A 16333-nucleotide genomic window follows, 5' to 3' on the forward strand; every position below is an offset into this window, starting at 1 on the left:
CTACTTAAAGATTTTTATCTTCATTCCCATAAGGGCAAATTAAAGGTTGATATTCTAACAACCCAAATAAAGTGAGTTTTTAAATGTTTCATATTAAACCATATGAAAAAAGTTGCAAAAATGTTGTACGTCCAGGAAAATGGGATAAAAGCATGTATAAAATATCTAATTTGTGCTTTGCACATAATGGGCATCAACATACAGTAGGAAGATAAACAGAGTAATGGGCTTTTTACTGGAACTGCATCCCAGCTACCTAAATATGACTTTTTGAGCCAGAAGTCCGAGTTCCTATTTGTGAAAGAGAAAAGTCTAAATTGAAAGAAATGATCCAAACTAAAGGTGGCAGTAAGTAAAATTCTAAATACATATTATACGCAATAATAAAAGTAAAAACTTTCATTTTAAAATATCATATATATTATGTTGAACTTTCTGAGAAACTGAGCAAGAAAGGTACTACAGTATTCTACAGATGAGAAACAATGTCAGAGGAAGATTATCACTTGCCTGCAGTCTAACATCTTATCAATGGGAGAACTGATATTTGAACTCAGTAGAATTAACATATGGATACTATGTATTATACTATGCATTGTAGAATAACCATAAAAGGATCCATCACAAATAAACACTATAGATAGGTATATATAAATCAGGGAAAAATTGAGGTACTGGGAGAACAGAGAAAGGTACACAATCCAGATTAGGGGTAGGAAGGGGTTGGTCCTCGGTGAAAAGATTATTTTCGCTGAAGTAAGAGAAGTCAGTGTATCAAAGCAAATGCCTATCTTCTCTGAACTGTGAACGGCTGAAGAAAACATTACACTATCAAAGACAGCAACTTCAATTGGCTCCCCCAAATTGCCTGGCAAGCCTCTGAGGTTTCTTTAGTTTTTCCTCTTCTCTATTCTTTTACAATTGCTATTTTCAGTATTCTTTACTTTTCTAAAGATAATATGTACCCTCTCCCAATTTCCTTTATTCTCAGCAAATGACTCTAACTGCCACTTCATAGAGAGAAGGCATCATATGAGATCTCCTCTGAATTCTTCCACCAATTTAATTGTCTTCATCCTTTCTCAGTGCTCTTCCACTAAAGGCCAATCCTTCTATCTCAGTGCACCCCTCTCAGAGAGTTTATGCTGTCAATATCGCCTTCTTTCCCTCCCACCATATTGCCTTTTTCCATCAACACTGAAAAATAGTCAGGTTCTTCTTTCTAAAAAGTAACCCCTCCCTCCAAATTTAAACCTTATCTACCTACATCAACCACTCTATCTTTCCCCTTCTTGGCCAAACTTCTTTAGAGAAGTCCTTGCTGCCTGTATTTCATTTTGGGCTAGCTCTTCAACTCAAAGCAACCTGGCTTCTGTCCCTCTACTCTCAGCAAATCATCACTTTTTCAAAAAATACCTCTCTCAGTTACCTGCTCCCATAGCACCCTCTAATTGCCCTTTACATATTTATTAAACTTGCAATGACTTAATCTAAGACTGTCGTCCCCACTAGACTGTAAGCTCTAATAGGGTAGGACTTGGATCTACACCCAGCTTCTTTAGCACATAGGTGCTCACCAGTATTAAGTCTGGATGAGATCACCATGACCTCCTTGTGGCTGAACCCAGTGGTCCCTTTAATACTAACTTAAAAATCCTCTTTTTGATCATACATTCTTCCTTAAACACTCTACTCACCATTCTTTTCTTTATGCTTTCAATAAATATTAATTTAATGTGGCAAATAAATATTTCATTAGCATGCTAACTACATGCTAGGCACTATTCCAGAATATAGAGATATGGCAGCAAATAAGATGAAGAATAAGACACAAGATCTTAAGGAAACACATTTTAGCAGAAGAAATAGATGTAAACAAGCAAACACAGCAGATCATTTGAGATGATGTCATTAGGTGTTAAAACAGGATTATGTCATGGGAGTGTAATAACTATATAAGATAGTCAGGGGAGCCTCTGTGACAGGGTAGCATTTAAGCTGATTCCTCAAAGATGAGAAACAACCAATCGTGTCAAGATGTGGGAGAAGAGGATTCCCAGCAGAAACGGGAGTAAAAGCGGGGCCCCTGGTTCTCCACCCACTCTATTCACTCTCCCTGGGCATCACATCTGTATCCTTTCTACAGTTTACCACGAGTAACCTGTGGAGACTCATAAGCCTAAATCTCCATGCCAGCTCTCTCTTTGGAGAGCTCAATACTCAAATGCCCATGCCTATTCAACATCTCCACCTGGATATTTCACTGGTAACACAAGTTCAGTGTAACCCAAAAGTGAAAAATTCTCAACTCAAACCTCACTTTCTGTACTCTCCTAGCTAAGTGAACTATACTTACACTGTAAACTCTCAGTTACTAAAGCTGACATCAAAATATCCTTGATTCCTTCTTTCCCCTCTTCCATCCACTATGTTAGCAATCATAGTGACTTAACTTCCAAATGATACTTCGAATTTGTTCACTTCTTCCATCCTCACAGCTACTATTGGTCCATGGCATCATCTTCAACAAGATTACTGAACCTTAGATTGGTATTGCTTCAAGTCTTGAGCCCGTGAAACCCTCCACATTGCAGGCTACGCCTAAACATTTTCAGTTATTCTCCAGTATCCTTTGCATGGCTTCATGGCATGACCTTTGCCAATGACATGTGCCTTCATGTGGCTGGCATACAACATGCATTTAAATAGCTGCTGGCTGACTGAAAATAGCTCTCCAGCTACATTTCTCACTATTCTCTTGCTCCTAGTCCTCTGTACTATACAATTTCCTCTGCCAATAATTGTATTTCTACTTTTTTTCTACTTGGCTATCTCCTGATGATCTCTCAAATGGCGTTCCCTTTGGGTAAGTACTCTTTTGAAAACCTTGACAATCCCACCACTCAGTGGAACGCATCCTCCAGACTAGGTAAAGTATTCTGTGGTACGATTGCATCATTACCTACGCCACTTTTATCACAGTATCCTTGTATTATTGTATGTGTTCATCTCATGTTTGCCTTTCCCCAAGAAACTGGAACCATTTATTTCTTATTCCCAACTCTATTCCTAACTCTTATAATAGTATTTGACATGTAATGGGGGCCGAACAGACATTTGCTGCACTCATGCATACGTGATTTGTTCTTACATATTTACAACTATTCATGTTTGAATCCTTATTCCAAAATCATTTTTATTGGAAGAACGAGTCCTATGAAGAATAGAAACAGAAATTTACGAGAGCACAGAGAACATAATGGACAGAATTTCAGAGATTATTACATGTTTAATTTTTTTTCGTAGGGGAAGGGGAATGAAGTCTCACTCTCCTCGCCCAGGCTGGAGTGCAATGGTGTGATCTCGGCTCACTGCAACCTCCACCTCCCGGGCTCAAGTGATTCTCCCGCCTCAGCCTCCTGAGTAGCTGGGATTACAGGCACCTGCCACCACGCCTGGCTAATTTTTGTATAAGTAGAGATGGGGTTTCATCATGTTGGCCAGACTGGTCTTGAACTCCTGACCTCAGGTGATCCACCCAACTTGGCCTCCCAAAGTGTTGGGAATACAGGCGTGCGCTACCGTGCCCAGTCTAGATTGAAATTTTTTTTAAAAAATTGTGACTACTTTCTTTATTTCCAGCCTTTCCTAATATAAACCCCAAATTCTACCACTGACTGATAAAAGCATTATGAGAAGCTTAAAATCTCTGATATTAGCAAATTTTCCACCCTCTTCCTTTTCTAAGCCTATTATTACAATCTTTATTTAAGTGCTTAGAGGTTCAATTCTGATAACTCTTAGGAGAGTTACTGATAATAAAAATAATTTTGTATATATATATATATTTACTTTGCAGTTGAAATAAAATAATTGTGGATATGTTATTGAGAGTTATTTCTAAAACTGAAATGACAATGAATAGTTTTTTTTCTGTTTATTCATCACCCGAAAACAGATAATAATTATTAGCAACTCTTATCACAATGAAACTGTAAGACATAGCAAGTGCTGTTATGTAAAATACTATTTGTATTATAAAAGAAAACTGACATTTTCCTGCATCTTTGATGTTGCAGTGAATGCAAAGCTTATTTTAAATTTTAGATCAGTACTACTGGCTAACATGATTAGGTCACAAAATATCAAAATGAGAAATATAAAATAAGATAAATTGTTATAAAAACAGAAGATATTTCTCAAAATATAACACAGTGATGGAAAAAATGAATTAATACTAAGTGATATTTAATTTTTAAAACTTGGGTATCTATAACATATAGAAACTAATTTTCAAGGACTATTCTTTCACAACTCCCCTTCTTGAAAAAGATAAATTTTATATACAGTAAGCATTATTTCCTCATTAATCTAATTAAAGCTGGTTTCAAATATGAAATAAATAGGTTGTACCAAATAATCATCATATTCCAAAGAATGCAGCATATCATACAAGAAATTCAAGTTGTAAAGTTGCAGGTCTTGAGTTGATAGAAGCTATATATGTCACATGGTGACAGCTAAATCTATTTTAATGTGTCCACTGCCAATAAAGCACCGCAAAAATAATAATTAACAACTATTTATCACAAAATGGTAAACATAATAATGGGTTCAAATGTAATTTTACTTATTGTTTCAATAATAGAATATATACATTTCTACCCGAGAGAGATATATTTGCTATATTTAATATCCCTCACATTTTCAGTTGGATATTGAATGACTGACATGTTCAGATAAAACTGTTTCACATGGACTAAGGAGAGGCTGAAGGAGTAAACACTGAGCACTGCTCTGAAAACAGATGGAGTGGCAGATGGGATTGCAGATTGGGTTCACTTGATCTGTGTAAAACAACTTTCCTACTCACTAAAATGTACTTCAAATCTCATCAAACCTTATAAAGTTTGTCCCTTTATTTCATGCATGGCTTTTTCTTCAAAAATAAATGTTTAGCATTTTAAACTTTATTCAAGTTTAATCAAGTACCTGTGTGATAAATTATTTAACTAAAATATATTTTCTTCCACATTTTTGGAACAGATGGTAGGAAAGAGCAATTGCCCAGTGGAATAAAATGTACACTGACTAGTTGTTCAAAATTGTAAAATTCATTACCTTCCTTCATTGATGAGCTCAATAAATGCAAGTCCTGCATTCTTCTGAATAGAGTTTTGCCATTCCTAAAAGGAGAAACCAAAACAAATGTGAGAAAAGTGAACATTTAAATGAAAGTAACATCTAGTTTAAGGATCATGTTGATGTTGTTAATAACTTCCACATTATATTATTTCCAAATGTCTTTACGAGATTCTAACAAATGTTATTCTGTAAAAAATCAAATTTTAGTTTTATCACTTTGTTTAGAAGGTGCTTTTGGTTCACCAGAAAATGTCAGGCTGGATGCAAACTGAGATGGAAAGTGAGACGCAGGTATAGAGGGCTCTGAGCACAAAGCTTCTTTCCGAAAGAGAGCAAATGACCAAAAGAGGCCTAATGTGTCTATACAAGGACTAGAAATACTTGAGATAGAAAAGTTTATCTCCTCATATAGAAATTTTACCTTAAGATAATAAAATGAATACTAGAAACTATTAGAAACATAAACATATTTAAATTGACTTGGAAGTGAAATGTTCTAGTTATATGTGCATTCCAAATTACTTAATGCTAATTATTTAATGCTAATTAGAAAAAAGTTACAAATTAACTTTTTTGAAAATTGTAAAAAAATAGAGTAAACCTATGGCTAAATATGTAATAGATAACTATGTAATCTCTCTTTGCTAATTTAGATTAGAGTATACTTGTAAATTTGGCAGTTCTCAAGGTCAGGATCATCATTTTGAACATAAGTGATTATAATGAAGTGTTTTAGATTAGAAAAGCATCTGCTTATTTTATGCTCTTACTAAAGCATATTTAGAATATAATTTACACATGTTTTGGTATATGCCAGTGATTTCTATTTTTGGGGTTTTAAATATATACATATTTTGGGGTTTTAAATACATATATAAATATATATATTTTGGGTTAAATATATATAGGGGTTTTAAATATATATATATGTGTGTGTGCATATATATCTGGTAAAAAGCAGTGTTTTGGATTGAAAATTATATCCCTTCCAATGGTTCTGTAAGTAAATACTCCCCAAAGTTCCCTAATGCATTTTAACAGAAAAATCTTTATTGACCAGTCATGGCCCTCCTCTATATGTTCCCCTCCCCATGATTTTCCTAATAAGGTGTTGGTTGTACAGAGGTGACTGGCTGCCCCGGTCATGGGTTCAGTTTTACAAAAAACACAGTTTCTATATCAACCCTTCACTCCACTCCTGATCCCTTTATCTTTAAAGAAATTACACTCATTCTGAAAATAAATATGGTCCCCAAAAGTAAGTATTTGTGTGTGTGTAAATCTTCTCTGCTCTAAGTAAATGTGTGCTGCATTATAGAAGAAAAAATCCTCAATCTCCCAAGGAGAGAAAATCAACAACTAGTGAAAAGAGATGTGGCAACTTGAGGATAGTACAAAGCCACTGGGTTCTAGCTATCATAATCTTTAACTAAAATTTATCCAAATGACAAGATTGCTATTCCATTGTACAGAACTTACTGAAACTTTCAAACCAATTCTGTATAAAAAAATTACAGGAAATTTCTTTTCCCAAATTTTTACAAAATTTAAAGCCTCTTTAATATTTTCATTCTATATTCTGTATTTATCAGAAATGAGGATCCTACAAAATATGTACATTTCTCAGAAATACTTCATATTCATTGGGATATTAACTTAAAGACAAAACTGATTTTTACATAAGTAGACCCATGCCACTATGAAGACTAGATTCTTACAACTTCTTACACATGATTTTCTGTGATAGTGTTTGTACACTAAGACTTTTTAGTCACCATAAACTTATAATATGAATAAGATTTTTCAGTAAGATATTTCACGGAGTACATATTTAGGTATTACATCTGCATCCCACATTATGCCTTGTCAAAAAAATCACAGAGTAAATTATCTTTGAATCAATCTAAATTATATGGAATCTGCATACAGCCCATGAGATGTACTAATTTACCTTTGGTGGAAGAACAGTAGAAGGAAGTCTGAGCTACACTAAGGACATTAGAGTTTAAAGTTTGAGAAAGTCAATGAAAGACTTCATTCAATAAACCCGCGTTTTAGAAAAGTAATTTGTCAGTTTTGAGCAAGAAGAAATTGTAGGAGATTGTTCTTACATGCCTTTCCACAAGAGAAATATTAGGCGTCTAAATGAGTATTTCAAATAGGGAATAAAAAATAAGAGATGTTACAAAGAAAAGATGCCAACACTAGATGATAATCTGAATTTAAGAGCTGATGTAAAGAATTTGAGATAAAATAATTATTAAGTTTTCAATGTAGATGACTAGGATAATGGTAATATTATTATGAAAATACTGAAGAATACATTTGGGGAAAATCACAAACACTGTTGTCTGAATTTGTTGGATTTACAGTGGCAACGGTATATCAAAAAAGAATGTGAACGGGGGCACCCAAGATGGCCAAATAGGAACAGCTCCAGCCTCCAGCTCGAAGCGTGAGCGACACAGAAGACGGGTGATTAATGTATTTTCAACCGAGGTACCGGGTTCATCTCACTGGGACATGTCGGACAGTCAGTGCTGGTCAGTGGGTGCAGCCCAACTAGTGAGAGCCAAAGCAGGGGGAGGTACTGCCTCACCTGGGAAGTGCAAGGGGGAAGGGAATTCCTTCTCCTAATCAAGGGAAACTGAGACATGCAACACCTGGAAAATCGGGTAACTACCACCCTAATACTGTGCTTTACCAAGGGTCTTAGCTAACAGCACACCAGGAGATTATATCCCACACCTGGCCCAGAGGGTCCCACACCCACGGAGCCTCCCTCATTGCTAGCACAGCAGTCTGAGATCTAACTGCAAGGCGGCAGCGAGGCTGGGGGAGGGGTGCCCGCCATTGCTGAGGCTTAAGTAGGTAAACAAAGACTCTGGGAAGCTCGAACTGGGTGGAGCCCACCGCAGCTCAAGGAGGCCTGCCTGTCTCTGTAGACACCACCTCTGGGGACAGGGCATAGCTAAACAAAAAGCAGCAGAAACCTCTGCAGATGTAAATGTTACTGTCTGACAGCTGTGAAGGGAGTAGTGATTCTCCCAGCACGGAGGGTGAGATCTGAGAACGGACAGACTGCCTGCTCGAGTGGGTCCCAGATCCCTGAGTAGTCTAACTGGGAGACGTCCTCCACTAGGTGCAGACTGATACCTCACACCTCGCATGGCTGGGTAAACCTCTGAGACAAAGTTTCCCGAGCAAGAATCAGACAGCAACACTTGCTGTTCAGCAATATTCTATCTTCTGCACCCTGCGCTGCTGATACCCAGGCAAATAGCATCTGGAGTGAACTTCAAGCAAACTCCAACAGACCTGCAGTTGAGGGTACTGACTGTTAGAAGGAAAACTAACAAACAGAAAGGACACCCACACCAAAACTCCATCAGTACATCACCATCATCAAACACCAAAGGCAGATAAAACCACAAAGATGGGAAAAAAGCAGGGCAGAAAAGCTGGAAATTCAAAAAATCAGAGCCCATCTCCCCTCTCCAAAGGAACGCAGCTCATCGCCAGCAACGGAACAAAGCTTGTTGGAGAATGACTTTGATGAGTTCAGAGAAGAAGGCTTCAGTTGATCAAACTTCTCAGAGCAAAAGGACAGAACTACGTACCCAGCAAAAAGAAATTAAAAACCTTGAAAAAAAATGGAAGAATGGATAACTAGATAACCAATGCAGAGAAGTCCATAAACAAACTGATAGAGATGAAAACCATGACACGAGAACTATGTGACAAATGCACAAGCTTCAGTAACCGACTCGATCAACTGGAAGAAAGATTATCAGTGACTGAAGATCAAATGAATGAAACGACGTGAGAAGAGAAATTTAGAGAAAAAAGAGTAAAAAGAAATGAACAAAGCCTCCAAGAAATATAGGATCATGTGAAAAGACCAAATCTACGTCTGATTGGTGTGCCTGAAAGTGACAGGGAGAATGGAACCAAGTTGGAAAACACTCTGCATAATATTATCCAGGAGAACTTCCCCAACATAGCAAAGCAGGCCAACATTCAAATTCAGGAAATATGGAGAACACCACAAAGATGCTCCTTGAGAAGAGCAACTCCAAGACACATAATTGTCAGATTCACCAAAGTTGAAATGAAGGAAAAAATGTTAAGGGCAGCCAGAGAGAAAGGTTGGGTTGCCCACAAAGGGAAGCCAATCAGACTAATAGCAGATCTCTCGGCAGAAGCTCTGCAAGCCAGAAGAGAGTGGGGGCCAATATTCAACATTCTTAAAGAAAAGAATTTTCAACCCAGAATTTCATATCCAGCCAAACTAAGTTTCTTAAGTGAAGGAGAAATAAAATCCTTTACAAACCAGAAAGTGCTTAGAGATTTTGTCACCACCAGGCCTGCACTACAAGAAATCCTGAAGGAAGCACTAAACATGGAAAGGAACACCCGGTACCAGCCACTGCAAAAACACGCCAAAATGTAAAGACCATCAATGCTGGGAAGAAACTGCAACAACTAATGAGCAAAATAACCAGCTAGTATCATAATGACAAGATCAGGTTCTCACATAACAGTGTAAACCTTAAATGTAAATGGGCTAAATGCTCCAATTACAAGATGCAGACTGGCAAATTAGATAAAGAGTCAAGATCCATCAGTTTGCTATGTTCAGTAGAACCATCCCACATACAGAGACACACATAGGCTCAAAATAAAGGGATGGAGGAAGATCTACCAAGCATATGAAAACAAAGAAAGGCAGGGGTTGCAATCCTAGTCTCTAATAAAACAGACTTTAAACCAACAAAGATCAAAAGAGACAAAGAAGGCCAATACATAATGGTAAAGGGATCAATTAAACAAGAAGAGCTAACTATCCTAAATATATATGCACCCAATACAGGAGCACACAGATTCATAAAGTAAGTACTTAGAGACTTACAAAGAGACTCAGACTCCCATACAATAATAATGGGAGACTATAACACCCACTGTCAACATCAGAAAAATCAATGAGACAAAAAGTTAACAAGTATATCCAGGAATTGAACTCAACTCTGCACCAAGTGACCTAATAGACATCTACAGAACTCTCCACCCCAAATCAACAGAATACACACTCTTCTCAGCGCCACATCGCACTTATTCCAAAACATATTTGGAAGTAAAGCACGCCTCAGCAAATGTAAAAGAACAGAAATCATAACAAACTGCCTCTCAGAACACAGTGCAATTAAACTAGAACTCAGTACTAAGAAACTCAATCAAAACCACTCAACTACATGGAAACTGAACAACCTGCTCCTGAGTGACTACTGAGTACATAATAAAATGAAGGCAGAAATAAATATGTTCTTTGAAACCAATGAGAATAAAGATACAACACAACATAATCTCTGGGACACATTTAAAGCAATGTGTAGAGGGAAATTTATAGCACTAAATGCCCACAAGAGAAAGCTGGAAAGATCTAAAATTGACACCCTAACATCACAATTAAAACAACTAGAGAAGCAAGAGCAAACACATTCAAAAGCTGGCAGAAGGCAAGAAATAACTAAGATCAGAGCAGAACTGAAGGAGATAGGGACACAAAAAACCCTTCAAAAAAATCAATGAATCCAGGAGTTGGTTTTTTGAAAAGATCAACAAAATTGATAGACCGCTAGCAAGACTAATAAAGAAGAAAAGAGAAGAACCAAATAGACGCAATAAAAAATGATAAAGTGGTATCACCACCGACCCCACAGAAATACAAACTACCATCAGAGAATACTATAAACACCTCTACACAAATAAACTAGAAAACCTAGCAGAAATGCATAAATTCCTGGACACATACATTCTCCCAAGACTAAACCAGGAAGAAGTTGAATCCCTGAATAGACCAATAGCAGGCTCTGAAACTGATGCAACAATTAATAGCCTACCAACCAAAAAAAGTACAGGACCAGATGGATTCACAGCCGAATTCTACCAGAGGTACAAGGAGGAGCTCGTACCTTTCCTTCTGAAACTATTCCAATCAATAGAAAAAGAGGGAATCCTCCCTAACTCATTTCATGAGGCCAACATCATCCTGATACCAAAGCCTGGCAGAGACACAACAAAAAAAGAGAATTTTAGACCAATCTCCCTGATGAACATCAATGCAAAAATCCTCAATAAAATACTGGCAAACCAAAGCCAGCAGCACATCAAAAAGCTTATCCACCATGATCAAGTGGGCTTCATCTCTGGGATGCAAGGCTGGTTCAACATATGCAAATCAATAAATGTAATTCAGCATATAAATGGAACCAAAGACAAAAACCACATGATTACCTTAATAGATGCAGAAAAGGCCTTTGACAAAATTCAATAGCCCTTCATGCTAAAAAATCTCAATAAATTCGGTATTGATGGAATGTATCTCAAAATAATAAGAGCTAATTATGACAAACCCACAGCCAATATCATACTGAATGGGAAAAAACTGGAAGCATTCCCTTTGAAAACTGGCACAAGACAGGGATGCCCTCTCTCACCACTCCTATTCAACATAGTGTTGGAAGTTCTGGCTAGGGCAATCAGGCAAAAGAAAGAAATAAAGGGTATTCAATTAGGAAAAGAAGAAGTCAAATTGTCCCTGTTTGCAGATGACATGATTGTATATTTAGAAAATCCCATTGTCTCAGCCCAAAATCTCCTTAAGCTGATAAGCAACTTCAGCAAAGTCTCAGGATACAAAATCAATGTGCAAAAATCACAAGTATTCTTATACACCAATAACAGACAGAGAGTCAAATCATGAATGAACTCCCATTCACAAGCTTCAAGAGAATAAAACACCTAGGAATCCAACTTACAAGGGATGTCAAGGACCTCTTCAAGGAGATCTACAAACCACTGCTCAGTGAAATAAAAGAGGACACAAACAAATGGAAGAACATACCATGCTCATGGATAGGAAGAATCAATATTGTGAAAATGGCCACACTGCCCAAGGTAATTTATAGATTCAATGCCATCCCCATTAAGCTACCAATGACTTTTTTCACAGAATTGGAAAAAACTACTTTAAAGTTCATATAGAAGCAAAAAAGAGCCCGCATTGCCAAGACAATCCTAAGCCAAAAGAACAAAGCTGGAGGCATCACGCTACCTGACTTCAAACTACATTACAAGGCTACAGTAACTAAAACAGCATAGTTCTGGTACCAAAACAGAGATATAGACCAATGGAACAGAACAGAGCCCTCAGAAGTCATACCACACATCTACAGTCATCTGATCTTTGACAAACCTGACAAAAACAAGAAATGGGGAAAGGATTCCCTATTTAATAAATGGTGCCGGGAAAATTGGCTAGCCATAAGTAGAAAGCTGAAACTGGATCCTTTCCTTAAGCTTTATACGAAAATTAATTCAAGATGGATTAGAGACTTAAATGTTAGACTTAAAACCATAAAAACCCTAGAAGAAAACCTAGGTAATATCATTGAGGACATAGGCATGGGCAAGGACTTCATGTCTAAAACACCAAAAGCAACGGCAGCAAAAGCCAAAATTGACAAATGGGATCTAATTAAATTAAATAACTTCTGCACAGCAAAAGAAACTACCATCAGAGTGAACAGGCAGCCTACAGAATGGGAGAAAATTTTTGTAATCTACTCATCTGACAAAAGGCTAATATAAAGAACCTACACAGAACTCAGACAAATTTACAAGAAAAAAACAAACAACCCCATCAAAAAGTGGGCAAAGGATACGAACAGATACTTCTCAAAAGAAGACATTTATACAGCCATCAGACACATGAAAAAATGCTCATCATCACTCGCCATCAGAGAAATGCAAATCAAAACCACAAAGAGATACCATCTCACACCAGTTAGAATGACAATTAAAAAGTCAGGAAACAACAGGTGCTGGAGAGGATGTGGAGAAATAGGAACACTTTTACACTGTTGGTGGGACTGTAAACTAGTTCAACCATTGTGGAAAACAGTGTGGCAATTCCTCAAGGATCTAGACCGAGAAATCCCATTTGACCCAGCCATCCTATTCCTGGGTATATACCCAAAGGATTATAAATCATGCTGCTATAAAGACACACACACATGTATGTTTATTGCGGCACTATTCACAATAGCAAAGACTTGGAACCAATGCAAATGTCCATCAGTGACAGACTGGATTAAGTAAAGGTGGCACATATACACCATGGAATACTATGCAGGCATAAGAAAGGATGAGTTCATGTCCTTTGTAGGGACACGGATGCCGCTGGAAACCATCATTCTCAGCAAACTATCGCAAGAACAGAAAACCAAATACCGCATGCTCTCACTCATAGGTGGGAATTGAACAATGAGATCACTTGGACACAGGAAGGGGATCATCCCACATCGAGGCCTGTTGTGGGGAGGGGGGAGGGGGAGGGAAAGCATTAGGAGATACACCTAATGTAAATGACGAGTTAATGGGTGCAGCACACCAACATGGCACATGTATACATATGTAACAAACCTGCATGTTGTGCACATGTACCCTAGAACTTAAAGTATATATATAAAAAAAAGAATGTGAAATTTGGAATTATTTACATGGAAATATTGAGTAAGACATAACATTAGGCAAAAGTCTCCTAAGAAGTATAAACAAAAAGAGGATCAAATATCTCGGTTGAGAAAGTATTCCTAGGCTGGAAAGGATTCACATTTTTAGGACTGCAAAAAGAGGCAATTGAAAGGGACAGAAAAAGATCTATTAAAATTTAAGAACAGAAGCAGAATATTATAGCATTATTTGAAAGAAAACACTCCACATATATACACTGCCTCAGGAAAACAGAAAGATACAGGACGCTTTAATCACAAATACTACTTTCAAAGTCACTACCTATGATCCTGTTGGCAACCTTGTATTAAAGACACATGCCAATATCAGAAAGGGATAATGGAGGTGACGGTTGGGAGGAATGAGAGACAATGAAGCGACACCCAAAAAATATAGTAATAAAACTGGGATATACGAAGATACTGTATACATTAAAAAAGAGATGAAGATATCTCCCAGAAAATAGAACAAAGAGATAATGAGGTACAACCAAAAAGACAGAGAGAGAAAACAAAGGAGGCAAAGAAATTAGAGGATCTTCCTTTGAAAGGTCACTATCTAGTAAGTAGGAATTTTAGAAAGAGTGAATGAGAAACATTGTATCAAGAAATTATCAAAGGAATTTCAAGTATTTTCTAGGATTTAATTATATGACAATATAATTACATAATTATATAATGAATAATATAATACATAATATACCCTAGCAAGTAAATCATCATTAAATTCTAGAACACCAGGGTTAAGAAAAGAGACTCACAGGAAAAAATAAAAGTTTATATAAAGAATCAGGAATCTGAATGAGACTTTTCAACAGCAAAACTAGAAGATGGAAGAAAGTAAATCTTCTGTCTATCCTGCTTCCTATTTGTCCTGCTCACCTGTCCTGACGTAGATAGACATCAAATACTTTCATTTGATATATGAATTTAAAGTAACTTTAAGCTGAATACCAATTTCTCAATATGGGAGTTTAACATCAGCCAGTTTCAAAATTATGAACAGAATACTCAGAACAAACTATGCAGCCAAACTATTAGTAACATATGAAGATAGAATAATCACATTTTCACACACGTATAAAAATTTATCACTGACTCTTTTTCAAGAACCCACTGATGGTATGCTATGCCAAAATGAGAAAATATATCAAACATGAGAAACAAGTTTATGTTGTGCTAGTCCCTGAATCTCAGGGGCTTAAAATACAAAAGTTTACGTCTTGCTCAAATTCTGTCTACTGTCTGTGTTCTGCTCTACATCCTTATTGGTGTCATCCTGGGAGTCATACTGACTATGTTGTCGTTGTCTGGAACACTGTTGGCAGCCAGTATGGAGGGAAAGAGAATGGGTCTAAGCATGCCCTGGCTCTTGTAGCTTCCAGCCAGAAGTAACACATGTCCCTTTGCCCACATTCACTGGCCAGAGAAAGTCCTATGATGAAGCCCAAGCTCACTGCAGGAGGGGAATGCAAACCCACCAAAAGCACTCAATAAGACAGAAAGAACTTGTGACAAACCCTACACATATTCTCAGAAAATACATTTAAAAAGAGATAGACTCATATCTAAGAAATGGTAGACTGAAACAAGACAGAGGCAATGGAAATTCTCCAAATAATTGTTAATTGAAGTACCAAAACAGGATTAAGCAGAGGCTGAGAGAATACTTAATGTGCACTAGAGTTAGAGCAGGTTTTTAGTTCTACTGGAAAGTTTGGGGCAAATTTACTAATAGGCATCCAGAAAACTTAGCGAACAAATAAAGAGCAAAGTGGCAATTCACTCTAAAAGAAAATAGTTATCTTGGGAAGGAAATGGTGGATAGTTCGGCTACAGGTGATACTTATAAGAAATACTGACACACTGTAAAACTGTGATATGGCTATAGTGGGGACATGCTCACACAAAAGTAGAAACTTTCCCCCATATTTTTTAGTAGGTGGTAGTGGCTGTGTTGTAAGAGTGACATGCTATATATAACATACTTTAAAAATATTTAAAATGGAAAAACCAAGAATATTAGTATAACAGAGTTATTTCAAAAATATAGTTTACTAACAAAGTAGACAGATAAAAGGGTTGAAAGTGGTTGATTCAGACCAGTGGATCTCAGTGGTGGAGTAGGGGTCTGTTATTCGTGGGTCATGTACCTTAAACTACATACAGTAAAATTAAAACTTTTTTTAAAAACAATTTTTTAGAACAGTATTAGTTTTACAGAACCATAAAGTTTCTGTGATGAATCAGGAGAGACTTGTACTGCAAGCAGGGTAAAATAGACTGTCAAAAAGGAAACAGTAATTTTATGAGACTACAGAGAGAGAGTCTGAACACAGAAGACTTACGAAAACATTCTGAATAAAAATGTATCACTTCAATCATACGTTTTCCCTTCAAGAACTGCTTTTGTCATGCAAAAATTAGCTGGGCATGGTGGTGCGCACCTGTAATCCCAGCTACTCGGGACTCTGAGGCAGGAGAATTGCTTGAATCAGAAGGCGAAGGTTGCAGTGACCCAAGATTGCGCCAATGTATTCCAGCCTGGGTGACAGACCAAGACTCCGTCACACACACACACACACACACACACACACACACACACACACACACAC

At 37.1% G+C, this 16333-nt stretch overlaps 1 protein-coding gene across 2 annotated transcripts in view; it reads right to left on the reverse strand.

Annotated features, from left to right (window-relative positions):
- NBEA (neurobeachin) overlaps nucleotides 1–16333 on the reverse strand; it is a 743995-nt gene that overhangs the window by 370718 nt on the left and 356944 nt on the right. For both annotated transcript variants that reach the window (XM_023208811.1, XM_023208812.1), the window contains exon 36: nucleotides 5122–5186. In XM_023208811.1, the coding sequence (XP_023064579.1) occupies nucleotides 5122–5186 (65 nt within the window). The remainder of the gene's footprint in view (nucleotides 1–5121; nucleotides 5187–16333) is intronic.

The sequence above is a fragment of the Piliocolobus tephrosceles genome, chromosome X (genome assembly GCF_002776525.5).
Source record: "Piliocolobus tephrosceles isolate RC106 chromosome X, ASM277652v3, whole genome shotgun sequence".
NCBI classification, from domain to species: Eukaryota; Metazoa; Chordata; class Mammalia; order Primates; family Cercopithecidae; genus Piliocolobus; species Piliocolobus tephrosceles.